The 25,949-nt window shown below is 36.2% G+C and overlaps 1 protein-coding gene across 4 annotated transcripts in view; it reads left to right on the forward strand.

Moving 5' to 3' along the window:
• Nucleotides 1-9,718: 9,718 nt before the first annotated feature.
• Nucleotides 9,719-25,949, forward strand: part of GLRB (glycine receptor beta) — a 90,588-nt gene continuing 74,357 nt past the window's right edge. For 2 of the 4 annotated variants that reach the window (XM_003257889.3, XM_003257890.3), the window contains exons 1-2: nt 9,719-9,932; nt 11,634-11,784. In XM_003257889.3, the coding sequence (XP_003257937.1) occupies nt 11,663-11,784 (122 nt within the window). In that variant the 5' untranslated portion in view covers nt 9,719-9,932; nt 11,634-11,662. Of the gene's footprint in view, nt 9,933-10,037; nt 10,194-11,633; nt 11,785-18,283; nt 18,345-25,949 lie in introns of those variants that run through there. The other 2 variants (XM_030816269.1, XM_003257891.3) reach the window with 2 other exon arrangements.

Genomic DNA, 25,949 nt, shown 5'->3' on the forward strand with positions numbered 1-25,949 from the left:
ATTGTAAAGGCCTTTGGGTGGAGATAGGTTTGGCTTTTTGGAAGAAGAGAAAGAGGTGAATGGACTGAAGTATAATGTGTGAAGTTGCACATGGTACAAGGTGACTGGGGAAACTGGATACCTAATAGTAGTTTTTATTGAAATATTAAGCCCTGGAGCATGAGAAGTTTGGAAAGATCTGCAGAGGATTGTATATTTCTAATTTCGAATTCTGGCAAGGTCCTCTAATAGAGATGTCTAGGAAGCAGTTGTGATATAGTTCTGAAACTCCCAGAGAATTCTGGGCTAAAAGATATTTTTAGGTCATTAATTATTATTGACTGAATGTTTGTGTCCCCCTCAAATTCGTATGTTAAAATACTAACCCTCAATGTGATGATATATTAGGAAGTGAGACCTTTGGGAAGTAATTAGGTCATGAGGGTGCAATTCTTATAAATGGGATTGGTGCCTTTATAAAAGAGACACTGGAGATGATTTCTCTCTCAGCCATGCATGAATACAATGAAAAGACAGACGCCTGCTAACCAGAAAGCAGCCCCTCATCAGACATAGTATCTGCTGGTGCCTGATCTTGGACTTCCCAGCCTCCAAAACTGTGAGAAAGGAATGGTTGTTGTTTATCATGCTCAGTCTGTGGTATTCTATTATAGCAGCTTGAACTGACTCAGATATTCACAAATAGAGATGCTACTTGAAGTGATAGAAGTAGATGAAATGAACAGAGAGATTATGTAGAGTGAGAAGACCAGAGGGCCTGAGAAGGAAATTTGAGGGCCATCAGTTTTTAAGAAATGGGTAGAGTAATAAAAACCTATAAATGAGATGAAGAATAAATAGCCAAAGGCAGCAGAGAAGAGAGAGTCAAACGAAGAGCAATTTTCATGTAAGAGAGAACCATTTGCTACATCAAGGGATGAAGAGAGGTCAAACAAGGTAAAGATTCTAGAATGTTCAAATCTTTGGTGATGCTGGTTTGAGCAGGGCATGTGCAGTAGAAGACACTGGATTACAATACATTTGAGAGACGTATAAGAAAATGAAGACAGACAGAGGGTTTGCAAGTGTTTGCTCTTGAAATTCTGACTGTTGAGGGTCAGGAGTGGAACTTGAATGTGCTTCATACTTAGGCTGGGGCAGAGCAAGCTTTTCGTTTTAAATGTTGGAAACTTTGGTCTGTTGAAAGATGGAGTCAGTAGAAAGGGTAAAGATGCAGGTAAAGAGAAGGGAGAGGAAAACTGATGTATCAGAATTCCTGAATCCATGAGAGGTGGATAAGATTCAAAGCACAGGTGGAGGAATTGATCTTGGACAGAAGAAACACAGAAGAAATGTTTTATTTTAACGGAATAGAAGGAGAAAAGAAAAATTCATAGCATAAGTAGATTTGTTGAATGAACTTGAAAGCATTTCCATTTTGATGGCTTCTATTTTCTCATCTCTTGAGACTGAGGAGGAAAAATATGCTTGGAGGTTTGAGGAGAGTGGAGAATGTATGAAATAACCATGGAAAACAAGAGCTACCATAATAAAATTTCTGAGCATATAAAGGGTTTCTCTATTATACATGACAATTAAACTACAGACGCATCTGCAATTATGTCAGGTTATGTCCCAATAAACACATCTTAAGTCCAAAAGTAATATAAGTCAAAATGCATTTAATGCTGGGAACAGAGCAGATGGTCTCTGACTTACAGTGTTTCTACTAATGATTTTTCGACTTTACGATGGTGCAAAAGTGATACATATTCAGTAGAAACCTTGTTTTTCATAAGAAGCTTTTTGAGTTCTGATGGGGTTATATCCTGATAAACCTATTGGTGAGTCCAACCACTTTAAATTAAAGACCATCTGTATTCTACTGCATAATTAATCTGTTGACTCCGTTTGGAGAAAGCAGGTAGTAGGCTTTACCCACTATTGGAATTTTGTCAAGGGAATGTAGCAGAAGGACAATGAAGTAGTTCAGGCTACCTGTAAGAAAGTTTTTCCTGAAATTTTCTAACCACAATTTACATTCCCTTCCCTGCCACTTGAGCTGGGAATTCAAAGATCAAGGTGTCTGCCAATTCAGTGTCTGGTAGGAATTCACTTTCTGGTTCACAGATAGCAGTCTTGCTGTGTCTTCACATGGTAGAAGGGGGCTAGAGAGCTCTCTGGGGTCCCTTTTATAAGGGCACTAACTCCATTCATAAGGGCCTACTTTGATGACCTAATTACCACACAAAGGCTCTACCTCCTAATACCGTCACATTGGGAGAAAGGACTACAACATAGGAGCTTTTAGGGTACAAAAACATTCATTCCATTGAACTCGGTTAAACAATATTGACAATTTTTAAAAAATTTATAATATAACAGGCCATGTGTGGTCACTCACGGCAGTAAGCACCTAGCACTTTGGGAGGCTGAGGCCAGAGGTTCACTTGAGCTCGGGAGTTTGAGACCAGCCTGGACAACATAGTGAGACCTTGTCTCTATAAAAAAAATTAATGTTTAAAAAGCAACAACAAAAATTAATATGCTAAAATACTTATAAATCTCAGAAATACTTTATAAATCTTAAGAGAAAGACAACATTTTTCGTTGATTTCTCTCTTTGTTTCTTTTTTTACCCCCACCATGAAGCATCCTGAGGGCTAATGTTGAATAGAACATGCTTTACAAAATGCTAACCTGCAGAATTTTCTCCAAACATTTTATTCTGGTCCCTTTTTTTTTCTAACCCAACCTAATGGGTTAGAAACTTTCCTTTTGGCACATTTCCCAGCCAAGCCAGCCTCAGAACTGTATTTTTATCTCTTTGCTGATGCTATTACCCCATAACAAATGTTCTTCTACCTCTGTACCAGTACTACATATAAATTCTATTGATAATATTTTTTTAATTCACCTAGGAAGATATAATCTCTAAAACCCCTGGCAAACTTAAGTAAGTACGTAATTAATGATGATGAAATGTTGAGAGCTTGCTCGGTGAGCCTAATTTTTCTTTCATTCTTTTTTTTTTCTTTTGAGGCAGGATCTCACTCTGTTGCCTTGGCTGGAGTGCAGTGGCATGATTTCAGCTCACTGCAACCTCAACCTCCCAAGCTCAGGAGATCCTCCTACATCAGCCTCCTGAGTAGCTTGGACCATGTGTGCACACCACCATGCCTGGCTAAATGTTGTATATTTTGTAGAGATGGGGTTTCGCCATGTTGCCCAGACGTGTCTTGAATTCCTGGACTCAAGCTATCCACTCACCTTGGCTAGGGTTACAGGCGTGAGCCACTGGGCCTGGCGCAGGGAAGCTATTTTTAAAGTCTTATTTAAAAACTTTAGTAATTTGATAAATGCAATGGTTTTCTTTCTATAGCTAATTTGTACTATTTGTATGACTGTTGCCTATTCACTTGCTTATTCTAATAAAGTTACTAAAGTAGAGTGCTGGTTCTTGTTCATCTTGTCTCATACTATATATATAAAAATTATAAATGGGTTTTACTGGTATGGTTAATGTAAAACATTTCCCACGAGGCCAGATTTAGAATTCATAATCTGCATGTTTGGAGCTTTCAGTTGAACTGTCTTGGTATGAGAAAATCTGGAAGAATAAATTCTTCACATGATCCTCATGTAATGCTTCTGCAATATTAACTGTTTACCTAGGTCTTAAAGGAAGGAGAAAACAAAAAAAATCAAGATTGACATTATTGACAAGCTTCTAAAAGACAGATTTTTGGATTGCTTATTAAACTGAGATTACATATCTATTTTAGATTCCAGGGGAAGAGGACATGTTGTCACGAACACTTAGGAGTTGAAATCCTGGCTTGTGGAGAATAGCATGACCTCTTGTCAGATCTGCAAAAATACTGATGGGCAGATTCAAAAGAGTCAACAATAACTTTGCTCTGACTTGGTAAAAACTGCTTTTGGAAGAGATTCTGTTTGGGAAATTTGTGGGCCTGAGTTACCAGTCATCTGTTCCTGCCACAATAACTGTCATCATTGCTTCGAAGCAATGTTTGGCTTGGAGCAGTCCCGAATGAGCTGCCTATCACATGTTGACCACAAAATAAGAAGAATAAATAACTCGCACAAACTGATCTGTGGTTGACAGTTGCTTAGTAATACCTACTTGGATGTAAAGAATTTTGGCTAAAATTCATGATTCTGTATTATGAATACTGACATTGCCTTAATAATAGAACTCTGAATAATCAATAGATTTATTTGTTTTTAAGACATATTCTTGAAATACACTAATAATAACATGTCATTTTCATAGAGGAAGGTGATTTTTTTTTTTTGCTAAGGACTTAGGATATATGTCTAATTTATCTAAAAAGCTGTGTCATAGCAGTGAATACTTTGACAATGCATTACACTTTTGATATCTGTTTTAAGTCCACACACATCAAGGCACACATGGTTCTTCCCCATGGGGGTAAGCACTGATGGCAGATTGGTAGATACTAACGTGGGCCATTTAATTGTTCTGGACTGTTTCCTCAGTTAGATGAAAGACAGTGTGACACTCAAATTTGTAAATAGAAATATCTTACTCACATTTCTTCTCTCTTCTCATATCATCACAATTAGTGTGGTATTTTGGTTGAATAGTATTGTTATTCTGTGTATCATAAGATGTTATTGAATATACAATTTAGAGTCACACAAAAATATTTTAAGGGCCAGCTTCCAGAATCAGACATATTTAGATACATATCCCTCTCAATCACTTACTAGTAAACTGACTTTGGAAGAATTATATGATGCCTGGGGATCTTTAACTGTAAATTGCAACAAGAAAAGTATTAACCTCATAAAGGTATTGAGGAGATAATAAATTCAAAGTACTTTGCTGTCAATCAATGATGATGGTCATTATTATTTTTGCTATTATTAATATGATTAACAGAAAAAAAATTAAGTAAAAAATGACTCACATATTGGTTCATCTTTAAGGCCAAAATTTTAAGTAAAAAATGACTCACATATTAGTTCATCTTTAAGGCCAATCTGGAGTTGGAGGTGAGAATAACCCATTTGACTTCAATTTTTTAACTTGCATTCAGTATTCTGTACGAAGACATCTACGTCTAAAAACTAAGCTTCTTTCACTTGCCTATGTGCAACTGGAGTCAGTCTTAATGTTGTAAAGGACATGAAAGATGAAATAATCCTATCCTTTCTCTTTCAACTCTAATACTCTGGATAAGTTAAATTCCCTTTCTGAGCCTCTCCTTTGGTTTCTCATCAAAAATATGGATATGAAAATAACTTGCAAGTAAATTTTGAAGTTTTAAAACCATAATGTAGAAAACTTTGTTTGCAATTAATAGGTAATCAATGAAAGATGGCTATTATTGTTTAAAAGTTAGTTTAAAAATAAGAGATTGGAGAACATTTTAAGGATAATATGCTATTTGAAGAAAACATATGGAAGTGATTTTATCAAATATCAAATAATGTTTTTATTATTCTAATAAGATGCTACACATCAACATTTCCTGATGTAAGTTTTACTGTCTTTTAAGTTTTATGAATAGTGTTTGCAAGATGCTGAATTACTGTCCCACTATTGTCATCATCTTCTGCTGTAATTTTCTCTTTATTTATATTTACTCTCCCATTATCTATTTTGATAAATGTTTAAAGATGATGATTTGGAGGAGAACCATATCTAAAACAGCTGGACATACTTTTATTGGAAATATCTGATCATTATAGTCGTAAAGGGACTGAAAATTTGATGAAAAAACTCATGAATGACTATTACAGTGCAGGCCGTCATTAAAGAGGAAGTATGACTCATGTAGAGAGAATACAGAAAAAAATAATTTATATCTTTAAACCATGTTGTAAGGCTATTTAGGCAATGGCAAAAGTGATGAGTACTTATGTCACACACAGAAAATGATTTGGCAAGAATACTCTCTCTGTATCCAAAGTTTGATTTCTTAGTATAACAGAAGATATTTAGGGCTGTATTTAGGTTTTATTATTAAGTCAAATAAAATAAATACATTAAAGGCCAGGTGAAGATGGATGCATAGAAAATAGGGTCCTTGGCTACTCAGCAGGCTGAGGTAGGAGGTTTGCTTGAGCATGAGAAGAGGAGGTTGCAGTGAGCCAAGATCATACCACTGTACTCCAGCCTGGGCAACAGAGCCAGACTCTGTTTCAAAAAAAAAAAGAAAAAAGAAAAAAGAAAGAAAAGAAGGTTAGAAGGTTTTTGGTGTTTAGATGTAGGCCTATAAAATGTTTTCAGTGTAGATGTACAAGAAAAAAATGGATAACAGGGTCCCAGTAAGGGAAAAATCTATGTACCCACAAAAATTAAAAATAATTTAAAAAAAAAACAGCCACAGTAAAATTCTATCATTCCATTAAGCAAATAAAAACAAGCAAAAATAAGGGAGGGTAAATATTTGTGACTTTTCTTCTCTGCAGCAGATTTTTAACGTCAATTAACCTGTTTATTTCTTAGAACAATCCTGCAAATTATGCATTGTCATTTTCATTTTGCTAATAAGGAAACATGAAATTTGAAGAAATTAAGAAATGAGGCCAAGATTTACATATTCATTCAACACTATTCTAGGTGTGTGGGCAACATCAATGGACAAAAATAGATAGAAATCTCTGCCTTCACGAAGCTTACATTTTAGCAAGGAAACAGAGGCCACAAACTGTAAGTATATTGTATGATGAGTTGGGAGGTAATAAGTACTATGAAAACAAAAAGAAAAGCAGGCAAAGGGGGATTGGAAATCTTTGGATGGGAGAGGGTTTGCACTTTTAAATAACATTGGATAAATCTCTGTGAGACAGTGACATCTGGGTTGATGTTGAAGATATGAGGGAGTTAGGCCTGTGGTGGTCTGAGGGGAAAGCATTTTAGACAGAGGAGCCAATAACCTAAGATGGGACCATACCTGGCATTGGCATGTTGGAGAAGCAGCAAGATCAGTGGGGCTGAAAGAGAGCGAACCATTAGGAGAGAAGAAGTCAGAGTTAGGGGGAGGAGATGCATAACAATTGAAGGTTTGTAGACCATTGTAAACACTTTGGTTTATAATCAGTAAAATGGGGACTAATTGCTGGGTGTTGAGCTGAGGAATGGCATAATATGACATATGACATGTTTTAAAGGGATCACTCTGGCTACTGTTTTGAGATTACTCAGGGTTGGGAGAGGACAATGAGAGAGGCAGGGTGAGTAGCTAAAATGCTATTGCAGTAATCTAATGTAGAGATGAAAGTCACTCAGTCTAGGTTGGCTGCAGTAAAAATCATAAGAAGTAGCTGAATCCCTGTTATCATTTGAGAGTAAACAGGATTTCCTCAGAGATGTGGTTGTGAGGTGTGAGAAAAAGAGAGGAATCAAGAGCAACTTCATGATTTTTGGCCTGAGCGCCCCTAAGGATGAGGTTGGCATGAGCTGAGGAGAAGGCTGAATGTGGGGCAGATTTTAGGGAGAACAATAGTTCAGTTTGGGACACACTGAGTTTGACATGTTTATTAAATATGCAAGTTGAGATGTCGAAAAGTCAGTTAGATAGATGAGTCTGGAGTTCTGGAGAGATGTCTAGTCCGGATAAGTACATTTGGGAGCTATCAACATGGTGTTTAAAACCATGTGACCAGATGAAATTACTAGAGGAGTGAATATTGATAGAAATAAATAGAGAAAAGTAGATCAACACTTGACAGAATTGGGGAAAATAGGTTATTTCATGAAATTATTTAGAAGCATAACTTTTCACACTATGATATAAAAGTTATAGAAATATAGGTAAGCAGATCACCTTCATAGAAAAAATTTTCAAAATTCTGAACTTGACCATTTTACAGGCTAGAAGAAGTGCTTTTAGGGCATCAACTATATTTCTTAACCTTTGGGCAAAAAACCCACAAACCCATCCAACCTGTTGGACTTGATTTTCTTCTGAATAACCTAATTCTCCAATATAACATCCATGGATGGCATAGAAACAATACTAGGGTAGGTGAGCAAGTCAATTGTAGGCATTTTCAGCATAGTTCTTCCAAATGCGGACATTAGAGTTTGTAAATAAAAGATGTTCATTTTATTACAGGATTCTGAATATCCTATTATTCTAAACTCTTAATAATTTCTTGATTACTTGAAAACTAAGTGTAAGGTTTTTGTCAACTTCTAAACTCCCCTGGTTGCATGAAAACTAATTCCTTTATCATTCTTCATATGACCTATTCACCAAAAGTTGTATCTTATGAAACGTATATTAACAATATAGTTCTTTCTAATAAAGCATTAAAATCCAAAGTTATATCCTGATCCACTTTGGGGGGGGGGTCTCCCAACAGTACAGCTCTTTGAATAATGATCATTTTGTAATGTAAATAAGGTAATGATCACTTATTAATGATCACTACTCTTACGCAGCAGAATATCTCATGAAGCTTATGGAACACGGTTACATGCAGGAAATGTTCCTTTCCTCCATATGCTGTGGGTGGAAAAATTTATTAGTGGATACATCTGTAGGTCCACAATACAATGCTAAGTGATGCTCACTTGAGACAATGCTTTTTTAATAAAAAGAATCCATCAGGGCCTGGTGCAGTGGGGTGGGGTGGCTCAAGCCTGTAATCCCCCCAGCTTGGGAGGCTGAGGCAGGCAGATGGCTTCGGGCCAGAGTTGGAGACCATCCTGGACAACAAAGCCAGAGATGCTGTCTCTTAAAAAAAATAATAATAATTAGTGGAGCGCAATGGCCTGTGCCTGTTGTTCCAGCTACTCTACTAGGGAGACCGAGACAAGAGGATCTCTTCATTGCCCAGAAGTTCAAGATTGCGGTGAGCTATGATTGTGCCACTGCACTCCAGCCTGGGCAACAAAGTGAGCTCCTGTTGCTTAAAAAATAAAAATTAAAAAAATCAATCAGGCATACATTCAAGAGGTAATAGGATAACCTTATCTGTTATGTAAGGGCTGCATATCCAAGTAAGGGCTACTTCTTCACAAGGATGAGGACAACAGCATTTTGCTCTTATAAGGCAGAGACCATATCTGGTTCAGATATGTAAAAATCACTAACTTCGAATCTCTGGTAAATTTTCTTCAAGATCTGTAACTCTAAGTAAATCTCTTAATATAACTGAGTTTCAGATTCTTCATCTACAGAAGGGGAAGGATGACAAAACTTGCCCAGGAATGTGGTGAGGGCCATATGAGATAAGGCGAGTGAAAGGTGTTTTGCAACTGTCAAGTTCTGTACACATGTTAATTATGTAACAGATATTAAAAATAGTATTACCTGTATGACTATATTGTCAGTAATTTTGACCAATTTAAGCTTGCTCAGAAAGTTCAGGCTTTTAGAAATTGGAAGACCCCGGGATTAAGTTGGATGTCTGGATTCCAGGCAAATGATGAAATGACAAAAAATGTGTTTTGTTCGCTTTGACCCAAGAAGGTCATTTGTTGTTCTGTTGTTGTTTGTTGCTAGTGGTCAAAAGCTGACCCCAAGCAATCCCAGCTCCTTGAAAGGTTTTTTCTTTTTGTACCAACACTATCATTCCCGCCCTTCGTCCGCAACTCCTTTAGTCCCCTAAGGAGTGAGGGGGGGACATATTTCTGCTCGGTAACCCCTCCAATGCCTGAAGGGGACGATGCCGTGACGTTGCTCTGTCAGGACACCTCTTGCCTCCCCCGCCCGCGGTCGCCAGGTTCCCCCGCGGCCCGCGCTGTCCCCGCTGCGGCCCCGACCGCGGCACGCCACGGCGCAGGCTCCGCGGCCCGAGCAGGCGCGTCAGCGGAGCTCGGCGGTGGCGCGGGCGGCTGAGACGCAGCCGCCCCCGCTCGGCGCCCGCTGCACCCCTACCAGCCACTGCCACCTCGGCCCAGAGCCTCCACGATCTCGCCTGGCGGTTGTGGGCAGGGGCGCCTCCGGGTAAGTGCCAGGAGCTCCACTTAGGAGGAGGGGACGCGGAGTGGGGCGGCGACGGTGGTCTGAGGAAGGGAATAGACGCCTCTGCGGAAAGAGCGGGTCAAGCCCGGGGCGGCGGAGCGCGAGGAGCACTGCGGCGTGCAGGGGAGGACGCGCGCTGCCCTGCGCTGGAGAGGGGCGCGGGGCGCCTGGCAGCGACAGCCGGGTCCCCGCTGCGGTGGCGCCCGCGGAGACGCTCGGAGTGGAGGGATGCAGAGGGCCGGGGTAATTAAGGAAGGCAAGGTTGACCAGGAGGTCTCCTTGCGTGGTTTTGTTTATGAGGATCTTCCAGTCAGTGCAGCTGTCCCCCTTGAAAGATTGGGGGTGAGGACAGAGCAGAGTGTTGAATTTCTCTGTTCTTCGAAGCGTTAGGAGGGTTCGGCCCTCCTTTTTTGGGGGTCAAGATTGTGAAAGTGGGAGAAGTACCTGCTGCTGTGGGCAAAGGTGTCTGGAAGCAGGTGCCGCTGTCGGATGGGGGAAGGGAGCGTCCAGTGCTGTGAAGTTGCCAGAGGAGAACCTTGTGTTGTTGCTGTTGGTCTGATGAGCCCCCTCTGTTGTCTTCAATTTAAACTACCCAGGGAGAAGCCCCTCTGGCTTGCCTCGAGTGTGTGTAAAAGATAAATATGGGGGGAAGAATCCTGGGGGAAAAAAAGATGAAAAACATGACATAAGGAGAAGCAAATTTATGAGGGTGAGATGGGAATTAAGTTAGCGTTGAAGAATATGACAGGTCTTTTACTCTGCAGAAAACAATGAAAGAGAAACAATTTATGGTTTGGAAATGAAGGATGCAGAAGAGGTTGAACTTCTCTAGTTAGAGGCTTAATTATTTTTTATGTATCAGAATCTCTGGCAAGAATATAATTCTGATTTGAGCATGAAAAATGTTATTAAAATATGGCTAGGACGATAATTCGAAAAAAATGTAACAACACTTGTTTTATTTCTTGTAGAATTTCTGAAGTAATCTTTAAGTAATCTTTTTGATGATAAATGTTAGTAGCAAATAAGTAAGAAAGCTTTAAAGCTAACTTAAGAGGCACCTTTTGGGGGCAAAAAGGTAGCTTGCCAATTTAATGTTTTTAAATTAAAAAGCAATGAATTTTGAATGTGGAACTCTTTGATATTAATTTTTTCTTTTATCTGTCAGGTTTTTAATACTTAGAATTGTCTTTTTCTTTAAAATACATTGTTTTTGAAAAAATATACATAAGAACTTCAAACAATATAAAAATTTAAAAAGAAAAAGATACTTCCAATGTACTAGCTGAAGATAATCATTTTAACGCTGTGTTTAAAGCATGCTTCCAGATATCTTTCTAAACATATTTTTGATATACTGTGCAATGCAATATCAATTTATAATTTTGCGTAGCTACAGAATCAGAAATTTTATACAGTAACCTATTATATCTCATTGGCGGTCTTGTTTTCTATGTGCCATTATTTAAACTGACTTTTACTGCTATATAAAAAAGACTTTACAAGTACTATATAAAAATACTAAATATGTTGTGAAGTATTACCACGTAGGACTGAGCAATGAGGATTTGATATACAAATGTACTTGCCCTTTGGGTAGTAATGATTATACTCTTTAAAGGGACAGTCATATTGTTATCATTTGCTTCATAAATGTAAACATTTTCTTTTTCTCTCTTGTAGATCGATCTTCTGAAATTTAAGTTTTCAAGATGAAGTTTTTATTGACAACTGCCTTTTTAATTTTAATTTCCTTGTGGGTGGAAGAAGCCTATTCTAAGGAAAAGTCTTCAAAGAAAGGGAAGGGGAAAAAGAAGCAGTATCTATGCCCATCGTATGTTCTTCATGTCTTATATTCTTATATGGAGAAATGTTATTGCATGTTTTATAAAAGTAAGGTGGTTTATGAAGACACACATCAACAAAACTTTTCATATCAGAATGTATATCCATCTGTTACAGAGACAGAAAATGATAGGGTGAAGAGAGGTTTAGAATGTGAGAATTAATTCCCAATGTTCAAGGTGGTTTTATAGTTTTCTTTTTTTAAATCATGCCATGGGTTTATATAATTTTTATACATTGTTTACAAAAGTAGAAAAAGTCACTGTTTTTTTCTTATGTTAAATGTGCTGTGCAACTTTAACTGGATACTGATATACTGTGTTTTGAGCAAACACCAGTTCAAAAAGGTTTTTTTTTAACCCTAAAATATTTAATAATATTTTATTTAAAAGTCAGATAGGTAACTGTGATCTTAAGGTCAGTTCGTATGTATGCATGGCAAAAGGAAACTCATATGATAGATCAATTTTCTATTTTAGTAACTGTAAATAAGTTATGTTAGGAGATTAGGATATTTTGTAGAAAGCAGGTCATTAAATTTGAAATTACTTGAAAACACAAATTCTAAATCCAACACATCCCCCACAAAAGACAAAGTTTCGTGGTGTGGAGTCTTGTTTATTTTCTTTAGATCAAGTCTCGCTCTGTCACCCAGGCTGGAGTGCATTGGCACAATATCTGCTCACTGCAACCTCCACCTCCTGGGTTCAAGCAATTCTCCTGCCCTAGCCTCCCAAGTAGCTGGGATTACAGGTGTCCACCAGTATGCCCAGCTAATTTTTGTATTTTTTAGTAGAGACAGGGTTTCACCATGTTGACCCGGCTGGTCTCCAACTCCTGACCCCAGGTGATCTGCTCGCCTTGGGCTCCCAAAGTGCTGGGATTACAGGCGTGGTTCACCGCACCTGGCCAAGTCTTTTTTTTAATAGGAAAGATTAACATTACTGGTCAATGAAAGTAAAATAGAGCGATTGTACAGTGTATAAGTAAACAACTTTCTCAAAATATAACGTGCTTTTAGGTAATAATGCAATATATGCAGTGATTTGGAATAAAAGTTAATATTCTATTACAGGTCATCTTCAATTAATATTTCTCAAATGTAATATTGATCATAGATAACATTTTATTCCAGCATCATTATTATTTAAATAGAGATTATTATGTTTTTACAGATGTTCCATAAGAGATGAGATACATTTTGGGAAGTATATTTTGTAAAGAAAGGACACTAGAATTGGTATTTTTAATAGGTGTCTGTATGAATTTGTGAGAGTAAAATTCTGGAGACAGTATCATGATCCACGTAATGTCTAGCATTAAATTCAGCTCCATTTGAAGGGATATTTCCTGATTTCCCCCCTTAATAGTCCTGCTTATTCTAGTGCTGCAGCATTGTCTGATGTCAGGGCCAAATTTCTGGGTATATGACACAATGGCCCTGAATTATGTTTGTGTGTCCCTCCTTGGCCATCTGCCCAGCTGGGTATCAGCTGGGAACAATGGAGGTAGGTTCAGGAATAACCACAATCTACAACCATCTCAACTCTTCACTGTTACTGTTTTTGTGCCACAAGCTGGAGATTAGCATTTTAGGGAACTGGGCATTGTCAGGCCTTAGTCTTCCTAAGCGAAAGGACACTTCTTTGTGTTTTAGATATTCTTTCTATTACCTTTTCTTTGATGAATATTGGGACATTAACACAAACTGTTGTCTATGTCATATAGTCACCTTAATTCTATGTATGGAATCAAGCCATCTTGGGTTTCTCTGAGGAAGCTGATAAGGCTCTTGTTCTCCCGGTACACCCACCCCCTGTCCTACATCAAATGTCATAATCAAATTATTCTGAAGATGGCAACAGCAAATCTTATAACTACCATATATATTATCAGAGTATTTTAGAGGACATTCTCTTTTCACAACTACATTATTAAATAGCCTTATGTGTAGACTGTATATACTTATGGTGTGTATAGTTATTTAAGACAGATTTTCAAAGTTAAATTTAGTAGATAAAGAGTATAAAAATAAGAGTTCTCTTCTGATGAATATGACATCTTCAAGTGGAAGACCCAACATACACCTGTTAAGCCCACATCTCAATATTTTAGATATGTTGAGTAATTAATTGAAATTTTATCTTTGAATTTTTACATTATAGGTTTTTTAAAAATAATTATGAGACTAGATCAAGCTTTATTAACAGTTGTGATGTGATGCTGCCAGAAGTCTGGCTTGTTAAAAAGTGGATGTATCTTGGAGAGTTAGAGTTGTATATTTTTCATTTGAGCATTTTATTAAGAATTCTGATTATCACTGAATTAAGAACTTCAGAAGACTAGGGTTGTCCCTGACGGTGAGGTGATTGGATCTATCATATCAAATTTCTTTCAGATGTCTTGATTAAGAATTTGAGCTATAATAATGGGCTGTGAAAGAATATGCAAATTGTATGTATCTTACTATGATGCAGTTTGCTTAGCCTGTGTAAGTTGCTTATTTATTAAACATCTTGACTGAGAGGAATATTTAAAATTACAAAACCCAGAAATCAAGTACAGACTACCCTAATACTCCTCAGGATGGTAAAAAATTCTTGCCCAGTGATGTTTTCATTTGTTTACACTTTTTTTTTTTTGAGTAGAGTGGATGAAGCAATGTGGGTGCATAGATAGATATAAGCAGTTCATGTGCAGCAGTCCAGAGTGAAATCTTCCAGTTTTACTGTTATAACAACATTTCCCCCCAGGACTGTAAATAGAGGAAACATGTTTTAAAATGTAGGAGAAATAAAGGACTGGAGTTCCTTGATATTCTACAATTTAATATTGATGCTGAACTTGAGTCAGATCATAAACTTTTCTTGGCCTCTTTGCTGTTTCTTTTTTCTAACCTGTTGTTTTTTTGATATGTAAATGAAGCACTAGTACCAGATTGACAAAGTATCTGATAAATTTGCTTCCAAAAACTTAAGAAATTTAATATGTATTAACAAATAAGAAATAAACTTTAAATTAATAAAAATATTTTAGATAAGTCCTTGGACAGTTACCTTTTTATTTTACAGCTTACATTTGACATTGCCTTTAATCTTTTGGTCTTTCCTCTGATTTTTCATTTTACCTGAGTGATTTTGTAGAAATCCATGGTTGTAGTTAATATCTACTCACTGTTAACTTCTAAGTCTTTATATACAGCTCAGATCTCTCTAAAGAGTGCCACACCCATACATCCACCATTTCGACTTGACCGTCCCATCATGAAACTCAAATTTAACTTGAAATTATAAAACCTGAACTCAGAATCATGTGAATAACACAATGAATAATCACTGTATTAAGAGTGGTGAACTCCTCTTCTCACCAGATGACACCATTTCGACCTTTTCATTCATACTACAATCCTGGGGATCACCTTAGGCCATCTCTTTCTACCTTAGCTTCTCAAATTCAGTAGTCACCAGAACTCATCAATTACTATCACTGGAATATGTCTTACATTTTCATTCCCATGTGGGACATTGCCTTAGCTACTCCTTCCCACCCTCTTCATTGACTCCTTTTCAGCCTTCCTGCTTCTTATCTTCCTCCATTAATTCATATGCCACATTGACCTTACTGTGTATTTTCCCAATAGTGTCTTGAGTCCAGTCAGGTCATGTCAATATTGAGAACACTTTAAAGGACACCACAGTATTCTGGATAAGGTGGAAATTTCTTGGCTCCACACACAAGATTCCTGATGAACTGGCCTCTGATACCTCCAGCAGCATCTTCCCCATCCTGACCCCTGCCCCTGCTTAAGCCTCACACGCATCAACTCTCATATACCCATGCTCTTTCACATCTCTGCAAGTGTTCTTCCCTTTCCCTGAAATGCCAGTGTTTTTATTCTTTTTAGTTAACCTGTGTCAGTGGGTATCATCCAAATTCATGGCTATAACTACCACTTACTGTTGATTTCTATGTCTGTATATACAGCCCGTACCTCTCTGAAGAGCACCACACCCATACATCCAACATTTTAATCTTAGTGTTTCATAATGACCTCGAACTTAACTCAGACTCAAACCCTATTGTCTTCTTTGGGAAACCTTTCCTAATCCTGAGGATTTAGATAATCACATTCTGTGCCCCCACAGTTCCCCAATTGCCACTCACATATAATACAGTATGATAATTATCTATTGTAATTGTCTGCTTTCCCCACTAGATTGTAAGCTCCATGAGAGCAGTGTCTTGATTACCTTAATCAACAGCAAGAAACATAGCTCCTGGCACAAAATATACATATAATAAAAATTTATTTAATGAAGTGAATAAAAACCTAAAGATCTTTGACTATCTCTTATTAAGCCATTATATCTGGATTTTGTTAAGTTACCTGAAGTTGACTGATATGATCCCTGTGGAAAATTTAGAAATATGGTCTCAGTATAAGGATAACTAGGTGAGTTAGCAGTTAGGTAATTAGTGGAACATCTTCATCCTGGATTATGTTACCTGGTTCAGTTTTGGCCTCATCATAGTCAATTATTTGTCAACGACTGAAATAAAACTATACAGGGAAAAAATCCAAACTGAGGCTCTGTGATATTCAGACATATAGTGAATATGTGAGACAGAATTAGGATCCAATATGATCTTGAAGGGCTAAATGAGATAGGTCTAACACTGTTGAAGAATAAATTGCACTTTGGTCTAGAGGCCACCTGTGTAAGTATAGGGTGAGGAAAAACATAGCTTGGCAGACCACATTTGGGAAAAATATTACATAATAATTATCAGACAAATGAATAGTGTTATATATATATATATATACACACATACATACAATTTAGTATTTTAAGAAAGACTTTCTTAAAATTAACATATTCTTAACATAAAATTAGTAAAATAAGAACTATTAATTTTAATAGTAAAACTACTTTGCTAATTTTATGTTAAGTATATTACTTTTTAGAAATATTTAAAGCAAGGTTTATAGAGATTTCTGCTCTGTGCTAGTGCAGAAATATTTTCAGGAATGAGAAATAAGAATAGTAGAAGTAATTAAAATCATGTCATATTAGGAAGAGCTGAAGGAACTGAGATACTTGAAAATTGTCTCCAAAGTTTTAAAAAACTGATGGTGATGAGAAAGTAGATTTTGTTGCTTGGCGCCAATAATTAAAAGCAATACTAATGAATAGAAGCTACGGGGAGGGATATTTTTGGCTCCAAGTTAAGAACTTTCGATGAGTTCTGCCTAGATGTAATTGATTAGGAAGCGAGGTAGTGAAGTTCACGATAAGTGGAGGTACGCGGGCACGTGGGATAATTACTTGGTGGGCATATTTTAGAGAAAGCTTGAGCATTAGACAGGCGGTTAGACCAGAGACTGATATAACGTGATTTCAAATTGTGCAATTTTTAAGATTCAGTGGTTCTAATACATTGTATTTGATTACAGCTTTATCATTATCTAATAGCAAAGTAACCCACAGAGAATTACTTTTAAAAATTTTATCTTGATCTATTTATTTAAGTATGTCTTTATTTTAGGGGAATTTACTTAGAAAGCTCTAGTACATAAGATAAATGTATGTTGGTGGCCTGTTAATAATAAGGATTTTAAAATCTTATTATTAAGGTTTGAAATTTTATGAATAATATTTTTTAAAACATTTCTTTCAAACCTAGAAAAATTTTTGTCTTTTCTGACCTTAGCTGTAATAGTAAGAAGAAATATGTCAAGCTACTATAATTTTCAAGAAATAATGATCACAGGTTAACAAATATAATGATCTAATCAATGCCTGCCATAATTTATAAGGCATAGTTTTATGGATTTATATTTGTAGGTACATCATATATGAAACTAGAACATACTAAAATAAACTTTCAGATTTTTTTATTGAATAACAGTAATTGAAAAACCAGAACTCCCTCAACTAAAAATAAAATTGAATATTGTTTGCAATTTCTATTTTTGCTCATATCACACATAATAAGACATTTTAATAGTGAATTTGGCCAAGCTATACAACTCCTTGACACATACTACATTTTTTTGCCACCACCATTAGGGAAACTTCTATCTTTTGTTGAAGACTGTTTGAATTTCAAACATTTAATAGCTTGCAATAAGTGAAACTAATATGTTTGAAAGTTGCATTGGAAATCTCACCTCTTTTCTCCCATTTTGACCCATACTTGTATCTTAGGTCTGGGAAGCTTAATAACAAGCCCTTAAGTGTTGAGGGCTGCTATTATTTATAGTAGTGTTAGCATGTATTATCCTACCTTCTAAATTATCTTTCCTTGAAGCTGTTGGAACTCTAGCTTTAAAATAATTACATAAATAACTTTTAATTTTTCTTCTTGTTCTGCGTGTATGTTGAGAAAATGTGATTTCTTTCTGCTAGTTTTTTCATAAACTAAAAATTGTGTGTGCATATGTAAATGGTTTGATGCTGTTATGATTTTTTTTTTGTCTCCTTCAGAGAGAGATTGTACCGTTGAATGATAGCATTTTCGTACTTCAGTCTGTATGTACCAAGAAGGGTAGGTTACTGTTGATTATTCATTGATTATTCAATGCCACCATATGCTGCTTGGGTATTATATTAGCCATCTTCCTGTTCTGACTCTTTTGTCTCCTTTATCTTCTATTCATTAATAGATGAAATCGATTTTAGTATAATTCCAGTTTCTTACTTCCTAGTGGAAATATTCTAGACAAAGACATTGGCCAAAAGATGAAAGGCTGATTGGAAAAGGATATGGATAATCTATAAAATGGATAAGATTGAAAATTACCTGTTATTACTGTTACATATCTAGATTGAATTTTTCACTGATGTTTAGTTATGTATTTTCTTATTACTTATTGAACAATTTTAATGGCATGCTGTTATTTTGCAATCAATTGAATTGGTCTTCTTTTTCCAAATGGAAATCAGCATCCTTATTATTCCAGTTACCCAGGCATGAAGCTTAAATGGAGCCTAACATTCTCTTAAAATGATCTCCTATATCTGCCACGTTCAATTTTTTTTTTCACTGCATCTGCTGTTACCATTATTTTATTTTCCTTTTTGGAGACAGGATCTAATTCTGTCATCCAGGCTGGAGTGCAGTGTTGTGATCATAGCTAACTGCCGCCTCCAACTCTTGGCCTCCAGCAATCCTCCTGCCGTGGCCTCCTAAAGTACAGAGATTCCAGGCATGAGCCACTATGCCCAGCCACCATTATTTTTAACATATGTATTACTATATCTTCCTAGTTATTCACCCTAGCTTTTCTATCATTATTATCCATCTTAACATGCCATCTGTATTTTCATCTTTTTTTTTTGGAGATGGAGTCTCGCTCTGTTAGCCAGGCTGGAGTGCAATGGCATAATCTCACCTCATTGCAACCTCCACCTCCCGGGCTCAAGTGATTCTCCTGCTTCAGCCTCCCGAGTAGCTGGGACTACAGGCGCATGCCACCACACCCTGCTAATTTTTTGTGTTTTTAGTAGAGATGGGGTTTCACTGTGTTAGCCAGGATGGTCTCAATCTCCTGACCTCGCGATCTACCCACCTCGGCCTCCCAAACTGTTGGGATTACAGGCATGACCCACGGTGCCTGGCCTGTATTTTCATCTTGTTATTCTTATGTTTAAAAACTTACAATATCTTACTACCGGATGGTTCTTGAACTCCAGTACATACTTCTTACCTTGATTTTCAAGGGCCTCCCTAACTTATATTTCTAAATTTATGTGAAACAACTCTCTTATATTATGTGTGTAGGTATGTATATATGAATGTATGTTTTTAGAGACAGGATCTTACTCTGTTGCCCAGGCTGGAGTTCAGTGGTGTGATCATAGCTCATTGCAACCTCAAACTCCTGGCGTCAAGTGGTCCTCCCGCCCTGGCCTCCCAAAGTCTTGGGGTTACAAGTGTCAGCCATACCCAAGCCTACTCTCTTATTTTGGGAAGGCTTATCTGCCCTTGTTCCTAATCTTCCCTTGCTATTATGTATGTTTGGACATATTTATATTTGGAATGACAACTGCTTGCTTAATATATCTAGGCTTTACTAGTCCCTCAGAGTTCATCTTAGATATTATTTTGCTTTATAAAACATTTAAAATAAGTTTTAGTTGAGAATATGATTAATCTGAATTAATAGTGTTGTGGCTTATTAATGCTTTGATGTCTTGGATATTGATAGAAATACAATGTTTAGAAATAAAAAAGTATTAATCTCATGGTGAGTATATTACCTGAAGCATTATGTTGAATTCTGGTTGCCATAATTTATGAGAGTTAGAATTACATGTGAGTTTGTTTGGAGAATCATGATCAGTATTTGCATGAATGTGAAAGTCTGTTGTGTTGTTTGATTAATTGTATTGTGCATTATTTTCTCTGAAGAATAGAAGAGTAATTACCTTCTATTTGAGATGTTGTCATATAAAATGACTAAACATTCTTTGTATGACACCAAGTTATAGAATTAAGACCAAAGAGAGAAACAGAGGAAGATAAGTTCAATTAAAGGAAAATATAGAACCGTTCAAAGAGAAAATGAGTTTCCTTAGGAGCTTTGTTGCTGGAGTGACCGAACATAGCTTGGTTAGGGACATGACCCAAATAACATCAATGGGAAGTTAAGAGTATTTAAAAGTTCTTTTTATGCCCAAGATGTCATGGGCCTATGATTAAAACTGAAATTAAACTCCCTGTTCTTGATATCTCAGAATCCTTTTTGTGCATACTGGATGTTTTGACACTTGATTAGAATTAGTTCTTTATACAATGATGTCTTTTATTTTCTAGTTGAACTCTATTGTGTTCAACTAGATTGAACTAAATTGTAACTAACTAAATTGTAAGTAATTGAAATGAAATGGTTATATATACTTTTATATCCTGCCCTACTTCAAAATTGTTTGCATAAGAGCTCCATTTATGCTTGCTAGTTCAAAGGAAATTAAATGGGTAGCTGATGATATAGACAAATCCTAAATTAATCTTTTGATGGGTTAGTGGTTCACTGGGACTGTGTTTAGATGTTTAGAGATAAAACATGTATTGTTTAAAATTTACTTTGTATGTCTACTAAATCATGATGGCAAAGACATTGTGTAATAATATAGCAGAAAGAACACCACTGTATCTCCTTTAGCACTTTTGCTGATTGGCTGTTTAACTTTAATCTAACTGAGTCTCAGTTTTCTCATTTGTATAGTGAAAAGTTTGATCTCAATAGTCTCCCAATTTTATTCATTCATTAATTTATGGCAGCCGTATCTTTTATGATACAATGCGGTTTTGTTTATGATTGCTTTGGTAACTTTATATTCAGGGTTAACTATTTTAGTGTTTTGTTGGTGCTTTTTGTTTCCCAATTTTTAACCAGTCAAGCCTGACCAGTGGAAAAAGAATACACAAAATTCTATTTCTTGGGGAAGTTAACTCCAAAGGATATCTAATTTCAGAGTTGATTTATCAAAACATAGAGTTTGACAGAGTTAACTGAACTCCAAAGTAGAAGAGTAAGGTATGAGGAAGGTGAATTGTCTGCATTCTTAGCCTACCAAATTTTCACAGATTAAGGAATTTGACTTACTGAAATGTATCCTTTTTTTTTCTTGTGGAGGCAAATAATTTCTGTAATACAGTAAAAAAAGTGTATTTGCAAAAGTCTCCTATATTTTCCTTATGCTACTACCTGAAATAGACATATCATTGCTCTGCTAAAGAGAGCTGACGTACCTTTATAAATGAATTCCTTTACCATGGGTATTTTATGGAAATTTACACTTAGAATTCATGAAGCCAATTTTTCAAATTTATGTACATACAAATGGCTCCTCTGAGAAATGATGTAAATATGAAATAATATTTCTAGAGCTCTGATTGGAATAACAGTGAAGCACTTATTAAATTGCTAATAAAATATGTTGGATACCTTGAGACATCTGAATTTATTAGTCCTCATATAAGAAAACAATAGTAGGAGTTTACTGCTCTTGGGCTGGTTGCTGAGAATAACCTAATAGAAAAGGCTTACCTATTAATGAGTAGATGTGTGGTGTTCTTTGTATCATGTTTAACTCTCAGTGATACCATGGGCATGGCTGACAAAATAATCTAAAGGTCTTATTGCAGCATTCTTTAATATTCTCTATACATTCTACTTTTATGTGTCTGGAATCTCTATAATATTTTCGACTTAATGGTACAAATGTAGATGTTTTCAGTGATCTAGAATCTTGGTTGATTTATTTTGATCTAGTCTTGGCTAAGTCTTCATTTTCTTTCCAAATTCTTTTCGTTACCCCTCAGAGGCTCTAAATTTCTCTCTCCACATTGTTTCTGTCTTTTATCTTGTTCCTTTCAGTGTTAGCATAAAATTTTAACTTTTATTTTAAAGGAAAAGAATACAAGTCCTTGGATGGGAACCCCCTCAGTCTTTCTTGATTTTCATTCTAAAGTTACCTGAGGCATCATCCTTCCTTTTCTCCTTTTCTCTTGATTTAGAAAAAAAAAATGAATTTTTTAAGGATCCCATCTCCTCCACTGTCTTCTGAGATGTACCTCTTAGCTTACTTTGCTCCCCTATGTTTTAAATTTTCTTCGTTTCTTTGGCTCTTTTTTTCCTAAGTGTTTACAAACATATTAAAGGGTCACCCACCTGGAAAAAATATATATAGTTTTTCTATTGCTATTTTATTAACTTTGGTTTCCCCCTTTGTTAATTACTATATTTATTCAACTAGTAGGATAAAATGGCCTATACTTTTTGAGCTCTAATTCACTAGTTCTTTTCTTCACTTACCTTGAATTTCCTTAAATTTCAAAAGACACGCAACATTATTACAAAAAAATAAAACAATATATAACACTTAATCATTCTATTAAGACTGACTCCTGACACAATTCTACCTTTAATAAAGAGTTGGGCTGGGCGCCATGGCTCACACTTGTAATCTCAATACTTTGGGAGGCCAAAGTGGGAGGATCACTTGAGCCCAGGATTTCGGGACTGGCATGGGCAACATAGTGAGACCTCATCTCTACAAAACATAAAAGAAAAAATTAGCCAAGCATGGGGGAGGGGGAGCACACCTGTAATCCCAGCTGCTTGGGAGGCTGAGGTGGGAGAATCACCTGAGTCCAGGAGGACAAGGTTGCAGTGAGCCATTATTGCGACTGTGCTACTGCACTCCAGCCTGGGCGACAGAGCGAGATCCTGTTTCAAAAAGATAAGTAAATGAAGATATGAGTTTTATTATTTTTAAACAAATGTAGTGACTTAATTTAGGTCCTTGTCATTACTCAGTAAGGGCTAGCTATCTTCTGTAAACAGAAACAACCTCCGATTTCACCCATCCCACATTTGGCTTCCTGAATTGTACTCACTCCTGGCTCCTTTTAGCCACCTCTCTGACTACAGCTGATTAACCACCTTCACTGGCTGTTTCTTTCTGTCCTTCTTGACATATTGGGTTTTCCAGATATTCATCCTTAGTTCTTTTAGCTTCTTGCTTATCAATTTTCCCCTGGGTAATATCTATTGGTATCTATGATTACTTCTATATCTTTATCTCTATATGTAACTTCACTCTTGATTTCCAAGTAATTATTTTCAGCTTCCTACTGGACCTCAAAATTAACATACCCAACATATTAAACTGGCTTTCCCATCTGTATTCCCCAGCTCTACACCCAGCCTTTCATGAGAAATGACAAAAGCATCTTCAAATCCTTCATGCCCTTTCACTTTCATCATCTCATCAATTACTCATTCTGTTGATGGTTTAGAAATGATTATTGCATCTAGCTACTTCTCATCTCTACTTTTATGATCTCTGTCAGGCCGTAGTCATGTCATGTTGAATCTGTTACTGCAGTACGTTCCTAGATTCCTGAACCTGATCCTGTCCTCTCTACTTTACTCATCCTCTACAACAGTGGATCTCAAATTGTTGGTCTAAGGTCCCCTCTGCAACCTAGAGCATGTTTAGGGACACAAAGAGCTTTAGTTTATGTGGCTTATACTATTCAAATTACCTTATTGCAAATTGAAGCAGAAATTTAAAAGATTAAATCACTTAACTGTATAGAGATTAACATTAATAACTTATTTTGATGAAAACTACATTTTCAAAAAGAAAAAAATTAATGAAAAGTGGGGCTTTTTTTTACTGTAGCAAATCAGTTTAATGGCTGGTTTAATGGAAGACAGCAGGATTCTCTTATCTGCTTCTGCATTCAGTTTGTTGTGATATATTGTTTTGGTTGAAGTACGTGAAGACATTATGACTTCACGCAGACATAAAATTGAAAAAGGGAAGAGTGTTTTAATGTCCTTGTAACTGTGAATATTCTTCTTTAATGTCATGCCAAAATTTAACCAGTGCTAGTTTCTTACAAGAGAGTTGCAATGTGAAATCTGAAATCAGATCAGTGAACATTTTGTCCTCTGTTGCAGTAAAATCAACTAGTCTGTCTTGCACTTTGAGTGGTTCTTTTGTCCAATTGTGATTTTATAACATCATTTGGAAAATACTGATTCTCTTGGTTTTGCAGATTTTCCAAATGTTGACATATTTTGTTATACAACATCAAAAAAATCTATCTAATATCACTTATGATCTCACTGGAATGTCTGCGAGTGTTGGAAAGCTGTCAAACTCATGGTGGCTAATATTAATTTTAAGATTCCAATTTTTGTTTGGAAGTTCACATTTTATCACTGGCAACAAATAGAGTAGTGTTTCTCACAGTTACAGGTTCTCTTCATTCACTTTTGAAAAATATTTTCCTAACTATTCAAATCTGAATTACCACAGTTTTTCTATGGTGTTGCATGAAAATGGCTTTTCATGGAAAGTGTCTATCTAGTTCAATCTATCTATTAAATCTATTAAGTTCAGTCTATCTAGCAAGTCAAACAATCACTCTATCTCTATATATAACTACACTTGTAATTTTCAAGTAATGTTTTTGAAACGATTATAATAGTTTGGCGTGCAGCACAATGATTTATGGGTACTCTCTATTTTGTCATACAACATTAAAAAGATGTTAAGTTTCAACATTTAATAAAATTAATATTTTTATTAATTCTTAAGGAACATTGCTTAGGAAACTGTCTTTTAAAAATCTCGTTTATTTTTTTCTGCTAGTATATGATGTTGAAGAGTGCAATGGCTATGGGTACATTTAACTATTATTTTCTCGATTTGTGCTAAAACACTGACAGTTTTTCTCACCATTGCTTTGGTACCATCAGTGCAAATGTCAACATAGTGGAAAAAAGTAAATAACATTTTATTATTACTATGATAAAAATAGTTTTGACTCTGTGGACAGTAACAGAATGTGTAACACTGGGTAACACTCCTCAAAGTGTTGTCCACAGACCCCCTGCAAGTGTTTTGGGTAACTTCAGGAGCCTGTGGCTGTGGACCACACTTTGAGGACTGTTACTCTATAGTGTCAACGTGAGTGATGCTCGATGTATATCCAATCACTTACTTCGTTGCTTGTGGTCCACCTTTCCTCTTTTCAATTCTGCTCTGCACTTCCAGTATCTTCTCCTGCCATGCTGCACTTCTTGGTGTTCCTGGGCAGCCCGATCTCTTCGTGACACTATGCTGTTTTCTATTCTTTAACTTCTTCCTAGGGTTTGTCCTATCCTTTCCCCCTTAATCTGTTACATCCCTCCTTATCCTTCTAGTCCCAGCTAAGTCAACTACTCTGTGAACTCCCTGCCATTAACATTATACAAAATCAAATGCTACAAAAAATCAATAATGATAAATTTAAGGTGAAATTGGTTGAATTAATATGGAGGAGAAAATATTGGATTGAAAATTCAGGAGACTTGGGTTCTAGTTGACTCTGTTACTGACCAATTGTGCATCCTCAGATGATCCTCTTTGGGATAAGTGTCCTTATCTTTAAGATAAAACCATTAACAATGTGATTTCTTAGGGTAATTGAGATAAAAGTTTATTCTGGGGTTTTAATAGATGGAAATGGTATTTTTGAGTAAAAAGACATAGGTTCTACTTTAGAATAGATCACTTAATACATTTGTGACCTAGAATAAGTGATCACTTTGCTTCTCTAAGACATTATCTGTAAAACAGAAATAAG

The sequence above is a fragment of the Nomascus leucogenys genome, chromosome 7b (assembly GCF_006542625.1).
Source record: "Nomascus leucogenys isolate Asia chromosome 7b, Asia_NLE_v1, whole genome shotgun sequence".
Classification (NCBI taxonomy): domain Eukaryota; kingdom Metazoa; phylum Chordata; class Mammalia; order Primates; family Hylobatidae; genus Nomascus; species Nomascus leucogenys.